This window comes from Aythya fuligula, chromosome 2 (assembly GCF_009819795.1).
Source record: "Aythya fuligula isolate bAytFul2 chromosome 2, bAytFul2.pri, whole genome shotgun sequence".
In the NCBI taxonomy this organism is placed as follows: Eukaryota; Metazoa; Chordata; class Aves; order Anseriformes; family Anatidae; genus Aythya; species Aythya fuligula.
In genome coordinates, this window is record NC_045560.1 from 113,397,520 (window position 1) to 113,416,335 (window position 18,816).

At 39.0% G+C, this 18,816-nt stretch overlaps 1 protein-coding gene and 1 non-coding gene across 3 annotated transcripts in view; both read right to left on the reverse strand.

The window, feature by feature from the left end:
• UBE2V2 (ubiquitin conjugating enzyme E2 V2) overlaps positions 1–13,012 on the reverse strand; it is a 28,400-nt gene extending 15,388 nt beyond the window's left edge. Inside the window, exon 1 of one of the 2 annotated variants that reach the window (XM_032181769.1) lies at positions 12,942–13,012. In XM_032181769.1, the coding sequence (XP_032037660.1) occupies positions 12,942–12,957 (16 nt within the window). In that variant the 5' untranslated portion in view covers positions 12,958–13,012. Of the gene's footprint in view, positions 1–2,066; positions 2,147–12,941 lie in introns of those variants that run through there. The other variant, XM_032181768.1, reaches the window with a different exon arrangement.
• A 1,868-nt stretch (positions 13,013–14,880) lies between these two features.
• On the reverse strand, positions 14,881–14,953 carry TRNAA-AGC. Its single transcript has one exon. It is a non-coding gene; the product is annotated as a tRNA-Ala (tRNA).
• Positions 14,954–18,816: the final 3,863 nt, after the last annotated feature.

Sequence of the window (18,816 nt, forward strand, 5' to 3'; positions counted from 1 at the left end):
TCCCAGTTCCTCCTGCTGATGGGACCACTACTGTCAGACAGCATGTACCAAGTTTTCCACACAGCTGAAGTAAACGCTGCACTTAGAAGGCTCATGCTCATACATACCAATCATTTTCAATTTAACAGAAGCTTAATCATGAAAAAATCAGGAAAATAAGAAAGGATTCATCAGTATTCTTTAACAGGACTGGTAACTTTTTCTGCAACAATACAGGAGAATTGGCTGAGACATTTTCTGGAGCAACCTGTTCCTGGTTAGTGTGCCAAGACACAGGTCCACAGCTGGTAGCACCGGATCACCTGCTGGTACAGATTTAATCAGCACCAAGAACACACACGGTTGCACTTACATCAAATTTGACAGAGCAGACTGGCTACGCTAAGCCACATTTCTGAAGAACTCACACTGTCAGACTCCTTCTCTGGTCATATAAATCTGATTAAACTTAAGTGGCCTACGCTGATCTAACTGCCAATACAGGTACGTGCATCCATTGCTTTAAAATGAATTAAAGCTGGTTTACTTCAACAGCTTGGTTTAATATCAGAAAGTATGGAATACGTCAACAGGTGTTTACCTGTTTGTGTAATTTCAATTTTAATATTCATGAAATTAAGCAATGCAAGAACGAGTATTTTCTTGATCTCACTGTGCAGCTATTACCTGTATCCGTCTGCAGCTGAATGTAAATTATGCATTGGTGCTATTCCAGACCAAACAGAAGTAATTTGGAGAGCCCAGACTACAGCAACAAAAGTGATATAAAAAAATGAATACAAAATATTCCATTACACTCAGTAGTCCCAATTCCTTGTACATGAATTGATTCCTAAGAACAGCCATGTACCAGGCAGGAGTTCAATGATCTACATCTCTTCTCCCTGAAGCTTAAAAAAGGGCATAATCCTAATTTTTCACAGATTGACTCAAAGCCTTAAGCGTGAGGGTTTATGTTGTACCCAAAACTATTTTTACAAGTGTGTATCACAATATCTGTATCAGCAGTTTTCCTTAAAACCCCCCTCAGCTCTTGGCTTCAATCACACCTTGCAGCCAGATCCATACTAGGAGCCTCTTACCACAGCCATAGCAGCACACCCCGCACCGACAGCACATGCACCGAGCAGCTACACAAACAAACCTTTATGCTGACCCAGGAACGAGCTGTATCAGGGCATTACACATTAACACAGCCAGGATACTGTCAGCGGTGTTATTCTTTCTGAGATAGCTCCGTCAGGAAAATCCTGCAGCATTAAATCCTGCACCACTTTGAATGTATGGATTAGTTTATGTACGATGACTTCCAGCTAACAAAAACTGCAAAATACATACAGCTTGGTAACAAAAAAAAAAAAAAAAAGAAAAGAAAAAACAAAAACTCTCAAATTCCATTTAACAGATTCAGGCTGGCAGAAAAATAAGTATTTTTTGATGACAAGAAAGAGGGGAAAGATGTCAGCTTTGCAAATTCTGAGCAATAATATAATTTCTCCTGGTGTATGGAGAAGAAATAAATTCAGAAGAGAAACACACAGAAAATTACAGGTGCCTTTTAGCCTGAGCAATTCATAAGGAGTCTTGCTCTGGAGAAAATAAAGATAGAAGCTGAAATACACCCTACCAACAAAATTAAAATATATATATAAACAGAATATACAATAACCATAGCCTTAAGTAGGTCCCGCAATGGATGATGTAAAAACAAACAAAAAAAAAAGAGGAAAAGAGGGCTGTGTGTGTGTCAAATACTAATATCCTATTTGGGCTGCAAAAGACAGTCTTGTGCAAATGCATTTCTGTAAGATGTACTCTTCTCTGAAAAAGCTCTTTTTAAAAAACACAATCTAAGTTTTTGTTTGCCAGTTATCCCGCTCACATCACGCACTTTTGCCCAGTAAAATATTCCATGTATACACAGAGTAACAGTGGCTGTCTTACTATTAGGAACCTAATATCAAAAAGTATTACCAGCCTTACTGTAATTACTTAGTAATTATTATCTCAAGTTGATCACAGTAACCTGGTTCCAAAAAACCAGAAGTATTTCTAATAACACGCACATGAATGGAGTTGGACACGGGAGTTCTGTGGACAGAAGAACTCCATCGCTATCATGAGCGGAGGAATGCAGCAGTTACTACAATGAAAATTTTCTCAATGAAAAGTAGCACATTTTCTCCAGGACCGAAGAAAGCCCCCAGCTGCTGCTGTGGAACTCAATCTATGAACCAACACGATGATACAACGAGCTGAAATGAGAAAAATAATTTCATTAATTGAGTCTGATGTCTTGTTATTTTTGTTCAATTAAATGTCTGCTTCTTTTTAGAATCATGGGTACATCCCACTTCTTTGAACTGCCTTCCAACTAAGTTTTGAAATGCTTCAGATTCAGAATCCTGCATACCTATACTGTTCATAAAGCTACATTTACCATATTTTATTTTTCCTTATTTTCCTTCAGCTAGTATGTCCCAAAGCAATGGAATTCAAACAAGACTTTTCTGCATTAACAATTTTTAGTTTTAATCAGAAAAAGTATTATATTATCTTAAATTTAGTAACAACACATGGATGATACGCACTGATGAGGGTAGTGAATAAGGTAGTGAGTGATTCCAGCACATATGGATGAAACATCCATATAGTACCAGTATAATATATTCCTCCAGAAGATTCCAGTCATCACTGATTTTGTCATATATAAGCAAGTAGATGCCTTCCTATCAATAGTGATGGAATAACAAAAGGACTTATCAAAAGTCACACAATAAAGATGACAAAAACACAAGTACTTCGTGCATCCAAGATTCATCACAGGCAACCCCTAAAAAACAACAGGGATCCTGACTGCTGCTTCTCCACTGTGCTAGCATCTAAAAATGCACTTTAATAGATTACTTTATCAGTGACTAGTCATTACTAGCTGCTATTAGAAAGGCTGTAAATGGCCATTTAGATCTGCAGACACATGAAGACTAACCCATTTGAGCTTACCTGTGGAAAACTTCTAGAAACATGCAGACTAAGAAAAACAAGCCTGATGTAATCAGATAAAAATCCACTTCCATATAAGTTGTAACTCTTCATCCCAGATAAAACGAACAAAAAAAAAAGACTACTAACTTTAGGAATTAATACGAAAAGAGACGTGTAGCAGGTAAGTTTGCACAGCTCAAGTAAGCAGATGTACACTAGCTGACGTGCAGCATAAATGAGCATTTATTTTGTGTGTTCAATGCTTTTCATAATTCAGAGCCACTTTTGCTATAATCCTAAAGATGAGAAAACTGCCATCTCACAAGCATTATTTACAGAAATTGTCTGTACCCGGCATAGCTGACGTGTACTGAATGGACTATTACAGCTTCTTTACAGGACAAATTAGATGGACAAAAATATCATGATACACTTGACTATGACTAGATAGGAACTTTGTGACCAGTTAACTTTTTTTTTTTTTTTTTTTTTTTTTGCATTTTACTGGAACTAAAATCTGAAAAAAATTGAGAATTTGAAAAAACATAGAAGACTTCAATGAGGAGATACAATTCTAGAAACTACATTGAAGTTGCTTGGTTTTGTGTTTTTGTTTGTTTGTTTGTTTTTAACAAAGACATTAAAGCATCCATATCATCAGTTGCTTTGGTTTTCCTCCTAATGTAGAGGCTTCATTTGCCATACAAAACTTCACAGTAGGAGCCAATACATGGTCACATTAGTGTGAAAGCTATAAGCCTTCACCTCAAAATCTTTTGGTTAAAGCTATCTATTTATTTTCAGAATTACATTAGCTACACTATTTATGTATTTACTTATGTGAAATTTTACAGTGCTGATGCCTAAGATGTTGATAGTTCAGAACTAAAGTTCAGCTGCACAGGAATTTCCTTTATATTCAAATCTAGCTACAGCCATAAATATTCTATATACAGTTTATATTAAAAAGGCAGCTAATGAGAAACCATGTTCATACGGCAGAAGCCTCATTCATTTTAACAAAGCATGTATATCTTGGGTGAGAGGAAAAGGCCTGGAGAGGTGTGGAGGTATTTATATCTTGAGGGCAGGGCACAAACACTAGTGTTTAGAAAAAACAGTAACTTCACTAAAGAAAAAACATAGATGCACAGAAGCAGATTTTTTCACTTCCAGTTTCATTATGCATACTCCTAACATTAAGACACTGTTAGTTATCTGCTAATAATAAACATTGAAAGCGATAATTTCTAAATGGCATATGCATGTTGGCCTTTTTTGGTTGGTTGGTTATCTAGCGGTGATTCCAGCTGAGCTGTGTTAAAATGTACATTTAGCAAAACTTTTCAGCTGCAAAATAAAGTAAAACAGGTCTTCAAAGAAAAACAGAACTTACTTCATACTTGCACGTTTAGGGGCAGGCAGACTGCTAAGGGAGGAAAGGCTGCAAACAGAAGTATGGGCTTCTGGGTATCAGCTCACACTTTCAAGGCTGAGCCCACCTCACATTTGGTGGTATCCAATTCTCTATTTTACTTGTTATATTATTTACATTCATTTATTCATATTATTTACTTTCATACACATTTTCCCAGCTACACTCACAAAATCCAGAACACACCATACACCAAGAACAGTGATGGACAGCCTCACTAGATAGGAGAGGCGGTAATACCAGCTTGCCTTACTGGGCCCAAACTTAATTTCATTACAAAAAAAAAGTTGGGTTTAGACATTAAAATCATAAAAAAAAAAAAAAAAAAAAAAAAACTTTTAAAATATGAACAATATTAAAGTTTATTTAGTGCTGGGGAACAGAAGGGAAGAAATTAAGTCTTACTTCTATGGGCACTAGTACTTGGGACGTCATAAACATATTTGATTAACAAATACGTTATAACAGCTTAAACCACAAATTTTTATGCTGGAGTAAGAGATCTCAGTAGATCAGAGCTGCAAAAGCAGCATCAGTTTATTCAATGCATTTCAGTTGCTGCTGGTTTCACAGTAAGAATGATGAGACCTTGAACTTGACTTCTCCAGCACAGTAAACGTTACAAATGCATAAATAAACAACAAAATCCAGTGCAACTTTAGGTTTTAATATTTATGGCTTTAAGTGTGAGAAATCACTAGCAGAACAAATAGCTCCATTATCAAGGCATCTTCACCTCAGAAACCCTCCCTACTTTACTCTCTTCCTACCTCTTAGGTAACCAGAAGGAAGCAAACTAACTGCTCCTAATAATTTCGAGTTCTGCCTATTCCGTTCAATAATTCATCAGGTTATTTACTCAAGGCAGCCTTCTTGTGATGGTCAGCGTCCTCCAGGAAAATATACTATGATGTCTGTTCCTCTCTCCTCCTCTGCTCCCCACAGCTACCCCTCTGCTCTTATTCACCTTTCTCAGAAGGGCAACAGACGGAGGGAGACAAGGCTGCCATTAACTACCTGATTTGTCAGAGCAACTTCACCCTCTGACCAGTATCTGGGGAGAAGCCATTTCTTACAAATCCCAGTAAGTTTTTCCATTTTTCACCATTTCTCCTTAATAAGGTTCACTCCCCACTGAAAACCTCTGTTCCCCATCTCCTGCAGTCCAACCTCAAAATGCGCTCTTCAATCTCCTGATTTTTTTATGCGGCAACAAATGTGTCCTAAAGCTGAATGTCATCCGGATCCAAGAGAAACTCCAAGGAGACTCAAATTTGTTAGCAAAGATGGAAGAGTTTGTTTCAGTCTATTTAAGGTGATCATATTAGTATGAAAATGCAAAGATACAGTTGCTGGAATGGAATTACGAATATAAATGCTGTAATGGAGAGGCTTACTCCACCACAGATACATATGTTATTAGACTATGAAACAGGGCACAAACATGCTCTTGGTGTAAAAATAATAGTAAAACACAACCTTGAGTAGCTCTCAAAACAGATTTTAAGTAACTAAAATACCTCATCCAAAAAAAGTTATCACAACAATAGAATGCTAAACTATATTGAAGTTCTAAATGGAAACTAGCATAAGTTGCTTAAAACTCATTAATTTTACAAATGTGCATTGATAATAGTGGTATAAACGATCAATTTAGAATCTAAATGCAAGCTTTCTGTTATAAGCAAGACCACTGCTAACTGAGAGCTTCGTTCCATCAGACACCACACGTCAGCTTGTGCCTAGCCATAAAGAAAAACACACAGGAATGCAACAATTAACTCACAGAAGGAGCTCATCCCTGGCTACAATCCAGGCTTGTTTTGGTGAAAGGTGGAAATGCAGAGGCTGGTTATGATTTAAAATTTAACGCTTTGTAGGCAACTACTGAAGGAAACACAGATGAGATACTAAATGATTCAATGATCTTCCCATGTGTTTCAGGATATGATATGGTAGATTATGAAAAATGAGACATTGTGATGCTTATCAAATTGAGATTTTTATTGCTATTGTCATTTTGTAAAAAACAATGTAAGGCAGGAAGACAGGAAAGAGCGTTTAGGAACTACACCTGTCACTTCAAAATACACCAGCAATATTAATTCTTACTTAATTAGCCTAAGGGATGACTATTTTATCAAAGAAATCTTTCCAATTTATCTCCTCGGAAACACACACACACAAAAAAAATGTTTAGTACGAAATAAGCCCACTCTTAAAACCAAAGCTATATAAAGACACAAAAGGCTAAAAGAAAGGTATAATGGCAAATAGGCTCAATTTTTGAAGCTTTCATTTTAAAACCAATATTATGATGGCAGAGAGGAAAAAGGATTTCAAACACATACTTCTAAAGCTATCTTTTAAGGGTAACATGACATTTAAAAAGTTACAGATAAAGGGTCAGAAGCAGGAGAGTAGAGGAACCCAGCAGAGGCCAAAACCTCTTCCCATGAAATGACTTTAACAGGGTCTGCTTTAATAGCAAGAACACAATGTGTGACCTAGATAACAAGAGTGGCATCAAGGATTTAGTTTAGCAAAGCTGTAAAGCTGTCTAAAACGGGTTATAAGTCATTGATTAGCAAACACTTTTTCTAAGGTCCTCACGACATGACTCAGCACCCACCCACAGCCCAAAACAAAGATCTTTTATCTGTGTGACAGTCTGAGCCAGGGTTATTTTTTCGGTTGTTCACCTAAGCAAACACTTAAGGACACAATCGGCAAAAACCATTCACCACATATTTAGTAGCAAGAACTGTCATCAAATTATTTCCCTGTGTTATTTTTGTGATAGTCACGTTTCAGTCTGCCATTTCCCATAAACCACGTTTCAAAGGTTAAAAATCATTTGATCTTTACACGACCACATACTCCACTTCAATGAGAAGGAAAAAAGCATACACTTTTTTCCTTCAAAAAGTTCGAAGTGATACAAATAAAACTGGGCACTTCACTAAGGCTATGCTGGTATCCTGAATAAAGCACACTATTTTGCCATGAACTGTGAAAAATGTTTTAATTTACTCAAGTGAATTTCAAATTTACTTAACTCATCAGTTATGAACAGCCACAAATGCAATGAAAGGAGGTGATTTTTTTTTCCTTCATGTAGTTTAGATGTGTAATGCAACATATATTCTAAGAAGGGTATCCTGAGTCTGTCTGTATGTTAGAAGCTATTTTCCTGACTTTTTTTCCGTCTAGTTGAAGCTACTGACCCTGCTGAAATAAAGGATTAATGCAGAGCTCCAAAGTTTTAAGTTTCTACTGCAGGTTCCGTTTGTTTCCAAATGTTAACTACAACTGATTAACAGCCATGTACTTGAGGCACCATACACATTTGCAAAGGCTGTAAAGCAGCAGCTCATCTTATTCAGAACCAGCCTGACAGCTTCACATTCTTAGTTTTTTGTACTGATTTTATTCAAAAATATTGCTTGCATTACATCTCATTAGTGCATTCCAAATGCCAAACATAGCAGCATACAGCAAAACCCTTCTGAGTGCAGCTTAAATCCAGACTATTTTGAATGCTTTCTCAACAGCATCTTCTGGTCTTTACACATCCCGTGCTGAGGCTCCCACAAGCTACTTGAGACAGCAAGGCTACAAAACCTGAGTGACACGAGCAGCTGAAGCTGATCTGTGGCCTGAGATAAAGTTTTGGTCAGGATGAAGAGCAAGCTGTTGTCTAGAAAAAAGCATTCAAGAGTAGCTGGAGAGAGAGGAGGAAGACTGTCAACAAAATGAGGCTGAAGTTTCACAGTGTGTACTTACACTGCTTTTGGACAAAATCTTCCGTAAGGCAAGATGTGCGAAGTAATGAATGTGTATTTGGAACTCAGCTCCACTAACTACTCATAAGATTTGGCAATCTAAATCTCACACAGGAGAAGCCTTCTCATTTGTGCTGGGATTTATAACATGGACAACCTGCCTCCAAATACTGAAAGGCAGATCTTCCTGAAATCGTGTGTGCTGCATCTTCATGCAGGCTAGTATTTTCCAGGACTGTATAGAATAGTTCAGTCAATGAGATTCCATACTGCACCCGATATCATCCCTGAATTTCAAACTAGTGTTTGAAAGTCTGTAAGTGGCCTGCTTTGTAAACCTCTAAATAAGGCATTTAGCCTGGGAGCATACCATTACATATTGTGGCACAAAGATGTAAGTTGGAGCTCTGTAAGACAGAGCTGTAAAATACCAGCAACAGACAGGAAAATGTTACAGGCCAAGCTGAGAAGAAAGAGTATCTTGCCTATATATGCCACACAGTCAGAAAAATGGTCTATATATAGTTTAAAAGTAATTTATAAGCAAGATTGTTTTCAACCCAGCTGAAGCACATCTAAATTATTTGTGGCTTGCCATGATGTTTTAAGTAGGCAGAACAATCCCAGTTACAATTCCTCGTGCATAGGACAGGATGGAAAAATACCCCCCACCGAGGGCTGCCTCACAGAGTACAGTATTCTACTTCTTTTGTTTTCCCTGATTACTTACAGCTTCAAGTCTGTGCTTACAGAGCTAAAATTATAAACGCAAAGAAAAAACCTTACAGGACTGTTAAAATTCTAAACAGCTTTTCAATTCACTCCTTGAATGGATTCCGGGTAAGTAATTAACATTGTCACTGGGCATAACAGAGAATGGGAGAGAAGCAAGATATCCTCAAAGGAAAAACATAGAAGGAAGACCATATATATGCATTTATATGCAAAACTAGCCTTGAAAATATTACTTCTCCATCCCACTTATGAATAAATTCCTTCATTATTCCTTTGAAGGGCTCTTAAAACCTAGGAGTCTCCAAACGAGGTATGGTAATCCACCAATCTCTATCCCGCTAAGCACAGAACAGACATCAGGCTGATCTTGAATGAAGAAGCGATGTAAGACATCGAAGGGAAAGTAGTACGAGATCTTGTCTCACACTACAAAATCTTCTTCAGTGGAGGTTTTTAAGGAAAAAAAAAAAAAGGTTTACAAACAAAAAATAATATTAATAAAAATAAAAAAAACCACTATCAAATCACCAGAAAAGATGCTGTCAGTTCTTGCTCTACAGCTCAGGGAATCAGACTAAATGGCCCTGAAGACCTTCCCAGGCTGTCATTTTTAATATCAGCTTCGTAACAGCTGCAGCCATACACACTTAGAACCGCTTTCACCACCTCTAGATGTTTACAAAGAGAGGTAAACACCAAACCTAAGAAAACAAGGCACTGACATTGAGCACTGTGCCACTTCTATTCAAAGAATCAATCATATGTAAATTTAAAGAGAAAGCGATCTTCAGGTGGGCAACACAAGTCACACAAAGTAGTCGACTCATCTGGAGTATTTGGAAAAGTGTGGATTTTGCAGAAACAAAAACCCCTTTGCCAGGGGAGGTTCAGGTTGGACATGAGGAGACATTTCTTCTCAGAAAGAGCAGTCAGGCATTGGGACGGGTTGCCCAGGGAGGTGGTGGAGTCACCATCCCTGGGGGTGTTCAAGGAATGGTTGGATGTGGTGCTTAGGGACATGGTTTAGTGGGTGACATTGGTAGTAGGGGCATGGTTGGGCCAGATAACCTTGGAAGGCTTTTTCCAACCTTAATAGTTCTATTAGTATTTATTTGGGATGTAGCTGTACTCCTTTGAAAGCCATTAAACACACTTTCAAAAGAGGTTGCTTGTGACTACATATTAGAAGTAAACTGGGAATCTTATTTACAATTTCTGACCATAGATCAGCTGCGTTGTTTCTTGTTTGTGCTTATTTTTTTTTTTAAACCTGAGTGCAATTCCAGCAAACCAAAGTGAATTTTAACTAACTTAGCCTTTTTCTATTGAAGTTCTCAGTTGAAGAGGCAGGAGATGAAAGCCTTTAGCAACCCCTAGACAGAGAACAGTATTAGACACTGCAGTGTTGATTTCATCTTGAAATGCAGAAATGTAATTAATTCCTGAATTAATTCCTTTAAATGATGTTCTTTTTCAGTTGCTTTTTCTCAAGTTACATAGGAGGTTTTAAATGCTTTGATAAATTATGTCTTTTAATCTGGAACTATGTTTAATCACATCTTGTGCTCTACATTTTCAGAAACATCATAAAATGAGTCTCCAGCTAACACATGTGAAACTGGCAAACTGTATCAACAATAGCTGTTCACTTCTTTAAAAATATGATCTGTTTTTCCCCAGATCTCCATCAGTACCCATACAGCCTACATTCAGCTGCAAGCAGGAGGAGTTGGAATATTAGAAGAATAATCAAAATGCATCTTACTAATGTCAGTTTCCAGGAAGTGAAATATCTGCATGTAAAATTAGTCAATATAGGTCATTTTAAAAAGCAGGTGAGACGTGAGACTTATTCCCTAGCTATAGAATGCTGACAGTTCCTGTAGCACACACTGAAGAACAGCTATTTTCAAACTAAATTATTTGCTTTTATGGGCTTTTTTTTTTTTTTTAATATGATTGTTCAAAGAACTGGTGATCTCATTAAAGGAATATCTGCAATAGAACTGAGACAGTTGACCTTGGAAAGAGTTTTGTTGTTGACATCCTTGAAGCTAGACTTTCATTCCTGGACTTCATGCAACCAAAATTTTCATTTTTCTGAAATAAATACGGATTAAGTTGAACTTCATAACAAGAACAGGTAAAATTCACATAGGTAGAGTTAATTCGTATCTTTATAGCAAATCATTCCCTTCTCTCCTCCAAAAATGAGTTTAACGCAGTTTCCAGGTAAGAGGAGTTCTTCTGGATGAAATCTCAAAGAATTTCTGCCCACTATGAGGAAAGAAAAAACCACCCCACCGCCAATCTATGCATATACCTATAAAGAGCCAACAGCATTTTCCCCACAGGAATAAGCATTTTGCTTTAGAAGCCCTGACTAAGTTTTCCCAGCAGTTCTGTTAATGATTGTCTGCTTCCTTCATTTAATAAAATGACTTAATTTCTTTAACAGTGCTTGCACGTACCACTAACATTTTAGTTTCTTTGGGGCAGATACATGTATAAAGAAAAGTGGGAAGTGTACAGATACCACTACTTTGAAAGACTGATGAACTTTTATAGCGGTAAAACTATGAGAGTTTTGTTAAAAAATTGTTTGTTATGTAGTCAAATTCTCTGCAGGGAAAAAAAATAGCTTTTCTGATAGACAAATTCTTAGTAATTGATTTTCTACAAGAGCCAGACTCAATGGATTGAGATGGGAAATGGCAACACTCAAAACACATGGCCTTTTTTAAGGCTTGACTTCCCGTGCAGTACAGGAAGTCTGACACCTGACACAAGCGAAAGTCATTAGAAGTTACTGTACAGTATAATTTATTAATTTATTTTTTTTTTTTTACGCTCAGACACCAGGAAGTATGCCAGTGTATTTTAACAAAATAAAATGCCGTAATCCATAGCCAAGTAAATACTAACCTTTCTCTAATATATCATCCATGCTAACTCAGCTGATCATAGGCAATAACAGACCTTTCTGGACTGCTCTTTCACTGCGCAGTTGTGAGCAAGAGTTGTGCCCAATTTACTGTTATCTTCCCAAACTCCACTCTGTAAATCCCACACCAGTCACGTTAGCAAGGGGAGAAGGCTCTCCTACCATAAAACAGGCTCTCCTCACAGCATCAGCAGTAAGGTACCAAGACAAATTCCATTCACAAACGTTTTTTCCGTTTTGTTATAGTCTCAGTCACTTGATGACCCAGGGGACTGGGAACAGAAGTAAGTGGATGTGGCCAGTGTTCATCTCAGACTAAGCACTGAGACATTCATTCCAATGTGCTGAGTTCCGTCAGTCCTGTTTACATCTCATAAAACCTCAGAAACACAAAAACAGTGGAAGAGGCCCTGAAGCCTTCACGATTTTGTACTGGGGACAGGCCTTATTATTTTAAGTCTCTCATGGTACAAAACTGAGACAGCACATCCGTGCTTCTCAAACCTCTCCATTCAGGACCTGAAGCAGCGCTCGTTGTCTTTTCCTTTGCTGAACAGATGCCACACCAGCTACCTGCATGGGATTCACTCTCTCCTGCTGCCAGCTTATGACCTACAGCTCTTTGCCCTTCCGTTTGCCCACACGGCAGACCCAGCGACAGAAAACACGCTACTCCCCTCACTCCTCACCCCCACCACGCCGCAGCCACCACTCAACCCAGCTGCCTTTCCCCCAGGACACGACCACACCACGACCCAGCACCGAACCCCTGCCACAAACCTTTCTCCCCCGGTGTTTTTAGCAAGCTGCTGCCACCCCTCCTCCCCTACACACCCCACTGCTACCCCGGGCAGCCCCCCCGGGGCCAGGCCGGCCTCTCCCGCCTGCAGTGTGTGAGGGGAGAGGCGCAGCCAGGCCGGGCGCTGCCGCAGCTTCCCCTTTCCCCCGTCAGCAGGCCCGCGGCCGCCATCTCGCCCCTCCTCCCTCCCCGCCCGGCGGAGGAGCCCCCCCGGTGCCTGTGAGGCCTCCCGGGCCGCGCCTCGCCCCCCTCACCGACCTGTGGAGCCAGCCATCTTGTCCGAGCCCCCCCCCAGCACCCGGCCGGGCCTGCACGCCGCGCGCGCGTCACTTCCGCCTCGCGCACCCCCCCCCCCCCCACCCCTCCTGTCACTTCCCGCGCGGCCCGGAGGGGGCGGGGCTACGGGGAAGGGGCGGGGCCAGGCGGGCTGAGGCGGGGTGTGCGTGTGTGTGTGGGGGGGGGGGGGGGTGTCCTGCAGCAGGTGTAGGGCACAGCGTGACGGACAAGTGTGTGACAATAAATTATTAAATAAATTGTTTTCTACACAGTTTAGGTTTTTAAAGCACGGATTCTGCAGCCAGCCAGCCCCCTTGCTGCAAAGCGCAGCCTCCAGAGTTGGTCCCCAAACCTCCATAATGGTCCCCAAGCTCCAGCCCATCGCTGGGGGAAGGCCTTTTCAGGTGATATTTGGAATAAAGTCTTGAGAGAAGGCAAATACGGAATAATTATCCTCCCTTTCTCAGATTGCACTACACCCAGGCATTCGATAACTGTATCATACAGCTCTAGTGCAAACATTGTTTTTCACAGAATGAATAATTAACTCGTGTAACTCGGTTAAGCACTATATGATAGAGGTCAAAAGCCTATGAGAGTGGCAATAATAATACTAATAAAACATACTGAATTACCTTGTTTTTCTTTGCACATAATATATGTATGAAACTAGTGACTCAAAAAGTCCAGATAGAGCCAGAGGAGTCATTGCTCTGGAATGGACACTGGGCTCTGGAAACTACTTGCACCATCATCTGGTAATTTCCTCCCACAGGTACTGCTTTTGGGAGCTTGGACCCTTATTTTTCTCAGCCCACTAAATTCTTCACAAGACAGTGTATCTAAAAAGAAGACATTCAATGCTACATGGGATAAGAAAAAGCTCTTTTATTCATATTGCAGTACATTCACAAGCCATAACAGATACCAGAGCTCCTCTATAGGGAGCTGAACATAAATATAATGAGCACTCATTAGTCCAGAGTTTACAGTCAGAAGCCATAGGTCTGCAAGTGACTGCAGACTGCACCTGCCCCACTGAATTCTCTCATTTCATCTGCACAAACTTGCATCTGATTAGCTGAGAAGAGCAACATTACTCATCCTCTTTAAAAGCAGAGGAAGCATCAAGTATTACGCAGTAATAGGAACACAGAAAACACAGAAGCAATAATTTAAAAAAAAATACATAGATAACCAGTACAGAATCTTATTCTAAGCAAACAGACTTTTAAATCATGACCTGAGCATAGACAGGGCGCCTGAAGGCTACAATGCTCTTCTCAAAAGTGGACTTCATTTTAACTGCAATTACCTGAATGAGCTAGTAAGAAAATCAAATCAGAATAAAAAATTATCTCACAACAACTTAAAATGTGTAAGCAGAGTTGTACAAAGAAAATTTCCATAGTATTTCACAGATGTGAAGCTTCACAAGCAACAGATATAATCTTTTTATGATAAATAATATATAGAATATTCTAGCCCATTTCTTCTAATAAATAGCTTACACAACAGCAACAAAAATTAGTAATCCTCACAGGGCAAATACAATATGTGTTTCATCATACACTAAACTGCATTATGAAAAATAATAATAATAATAAAAAAATATAAACTACATAATGCAATCATAAACCAAAGTTTTAATTTATTTTTCTCTGTAATTTATTCATGTTGTTCATTACTGTATTGAAATGTCAATAAGCTTTGTTATTTTATGTAAGGAATACTTTTCCTCCTGTACATAAAAGAAAAAAATTATCATTTGGAAATGCAAAAATAAAATACTGAAAATATGTGAATCTTTTTATATTATAATTCAGTCTTTTTTTTCCTACACTTAGTTTTTCTTGTATAATGGTATAAATAGGACATATTTTTAAGTACTGCACAAAGAATAAATACCAAAAACATTCCCTGGAGAATGCGGGCATCGATCCCGCTACCTCTCGCATGCTAAGCGAGCGCTCTACCATTTGAGCTAATTCCCCATCTGAAAAAAAAAACTTTGAAGCATAGACTTGTGCACTCCAGACTTGCTGATAACAACACAACCATTCCTGATTACAAATTCACTGTGTCTTGCTGAGTCATTCTTTCTACTCACCAGCAGCTGACAGCAACTCACAGCTGGAATCACGCAGTGTATATTCCAGCATGTATGCTACCAGAATAATCTTAATTTCTGTTATAACACAAGTCTTTGTTATTCAGCTGGTTTCATATATAATGGTCTCCAAAATATTGACCTATATAAGGAAAAAAAAAAAAAAAGGTGTTATTATAAAAAACTTGTATTGAATAACTCTTCCAAATTCAACACGAAAACCCAACTTCTTTCCAATTTTGAAGGTGTACACATGAAAAAAATGGTCCAGGAAACGTTTAATGAGTGAAAAATATTACATAGCTGACTGAAATGGTTTTATAATCTAAATGTATACACATATATTTATCTAAGGAAGCACAAATAAATAAGGGAGCAGGCTGGATGGTGGTATTTTGGTAGCTCCTTAAGTGGTTCCTTTTCTGACAGGCTGTACAGCTTACAAGCCAGGCGGGGTTGCCCTGCTCCTGCCACCTTCCTTTCCACTCCTCCGGCATCCTCTGTAAGGAAAAGACACGGAACTTAACGATTTAAATGGGAAAAATGAAAAAATACATATATATAAATAAAAGACCATCTCCGTTCCGGTGGTCAGGAAGCCGAGAAATTCAGACTTGGGCCGCGAGGCGGCAGCAGGGGCGAGGCGGCCTCCCTCAGGGCCTGGCCCCGCTTCCTCAGCAGCTGGTTCCCCTTCCACACACACCGTCCTCGGTGCCCCCCAGCCTCGCTGCCTTTCTCCTTTTCTCCTGGGCTTTCTCCTTTTCCACTCCCTGCCCCGAGGCCAGCAGGTGACACGAAACCTAAAGCTGGGATGAGGGAGTCAGTCAGGAGACCAAAGCAAGAGGCGCCTTGAGCTTGAGCTCAACCGCGCCGTGTTGCTGTTCTGTAACAAATTCCACGTGAATATTATTCATCAACACGTGTTTTTAGAGTTTAACCAAACTCAGGCTGCCTTCCACTTTACACTTCCCTGTTGTTTTAACAACAGAAGCCTCCCAAGTATCTCTGAAATATAAGTTTGCTACTGTACCTAAAAGGATGCACTCAACAAGAATTGACACTCTGGTTCTCTGCAGGGCGAGAAGAATTCACAATTTTTCCCTAGTTTTACATGGTAGTTACCGTACTTTTTAGCTCTTCTCTGCAGGTAATAGGTATTCCTGCATGTACACCTAAATTATACAGCACATTAGCCACCATAAGGTGACACCCTGTTACTTAAACTTCCATTTTTCCACTTACAGAGGCAAGGAGATCATTCTTGCGCTGCATTAGTGCTACACCAGACAATGAATTTTAGCTAAGTTAAGCCGTGTTTCTCACTTCACAGAATATGACAACAGAGCAGAAGGCATTACTCACCCATCAAGCCGAAGTCAAGCTAAGGGGAAAACAAATCAGATGGTGAATGGATATAAGATTGCTACCTGACTGGTTTCTAGCTGGCCTGCCTGGTTTTCATGTTGCCTTACTGGCTTTTGATGACAACAAATGGGCTGGCTTATGTACATTAGCACTAACATGACGAATTGCTTGGATTGCAATTCAGTTGTTTCTGGAGCTGGATTCTCAGACAAGTGGCAACACAAAGCTGGAATAATTGAAAGCAACTCACTCTCTTTATTCTGTACAGCAGTTATCTGCATGGTGCTTGAAAGGCTTTAGTGTTGATCTGCTACAGATTTCATGATTGTGCCAGCCACAAGAAAACGGCATGTGGAACAAAGAATAATGGTATTTGGAAAGGATGTAGTTAGCTGTCAGCTCTCTAATACTATGAACAGTCCTAGTGAGAATAGGAATTAGAAATAAAGCTGTTGTGAAATTAACTGTTTTTAAATTTAAGCTGTGTTACATGCATTTTTTAAAAATACTAAAACTAGTCCTGCCAGAGTTAAATACCATTCTTATTTTTTGTTATTGTTTTCGTTTGTTTGGGGGGGGGGGGGGGGGATGGACGGATGGGGGCGTAGGGGTATGAATGTTTGTGCGTCGTTTCTGAATGTTTTTAGAATGTTTTAAGATTAACAATCGCATTAAATTGATGTATCTGTAGCTCTTGTGAAGTAAAGAGATATCTTTTCAATATAAATAATTAATTTTTCTATGCCAGCTGCTATAACATACAAAGAAGATTCAGCACATTTTCTGCACTCAAAACACTAGAGGGAAAACAGAATAGCTTTTGGTATCTCAACAACTCCTCTTTCTTATGAACGTTAATTAAACTAATTAATCAACTACTGTGAACACAAAGCTTGAGTAGGCCATTGGAAGGCACCAAATCAGACATCTGTGAAAAAAGTGAAGTCTGGATAGTTACAAGAAAAACTAGAAAAGCTGCATCTGTATTTCTCACCTGCAGAATCTTTCTTACAGAAAGCACTTCACTGGTAGTAGCAACTGTGATATAAAATCCCGCAGAAGTAAGGCATATGTTTTTCATGTGACCTTATTTATGCAAATTCAGTCACCTTTAGGACTCTCATCTGGGCCTAGGAGTACCTTAATCATCTGTAGGAATTTAGAGTGAGGTAGCTAACCAACGTTAATTATTCCAAGGTAAAGGTCAATCACCTTTAGTAGTGATGACAAAGATCATAGTTAGACCAGACATTCCTGAGTAACCAGAAGATTGGTTTTGTGTTTTTCTCCATTACCTTAGAACAACAACATAACTTGTATTTATCTTTATCTTTTGAAAAGATGAACCTTTCATGACTCAACTTCTTTAGAGATGAAGATTAGAGATTCTTTAGGTACCATCAATTCAAATACTGCTATAGTTTTAATTGACTGGTTAACAATTCAAAGCCTACATTGATCTTGTTTAAGTGGTACTATACACCAAATTTTCAGAACCTTTTATTTGAGAAGTATTGAAGTAGCTGAAATTTTACTAACAATATTTAGCCAAAGGAGGACTCCTGAGCTACAGAAAGGCATGAGCTTTTGTCATCAGAAAACTATCTTGGCTTTTGCCTGAAGAGAATTTTGAGTTCCTTGTTTCTCCCTCATTTTTTTTTTTAGAAAAAAAAAATATTTAGCAATATGCAAAGACAGTAAAGTTACAAATGCACAACAGATGGGCTACTGCCAAAATTTTCAGAGACTCCAAGGAACAGAGACAGATGGGAGCAAGCTGGAGCAGCAAAACCTACATAATTTGAGCAGCTGTGCTGGAAGGAGAGATCAACGGTGGGTTTTCCCATCCTCGTGAAAAATGGCCTTTGCTTGCTAGCAGTTAACCTGATGTCTGGTGTTGACACTTGAGAGATCAACATTTTTCTTCTGTAGAACTGGGCAAGTTTTTACAGTTTACAAACCAGCCCTATGTTTTATAGTCTCTTTAAGAAGGAAAAAAATATGAAAATAACAGGGAAAGATATATTGTATATCCAAGTAATTTAAAGAGTCACGCTCCCAAGTGCCATCAACTACCAGGAATGTGTTTATGACATAACAATTCCATCCTCCGTAAACATGGATTGATATACGTATTTTTAAATTACTTTTTCTAGCCTTCACCTTCACTGCAATGCCTTAAAAAATGCATGGACGTAAATCTAATTATGAATTTACATGTTTAAAAATTTACAATAAGGTATTTTTGCTTATTTAAAGGTCTATACACTTGGCTGCAATTTTTGCTACTTTGGCCATCACATGTGAGAAACCTAGGGCAAAACCTGCTCTTGCCAACACTGCCTTCCCTATCCCTGAAAAGTCCAGTAGGCAGCTGTAATG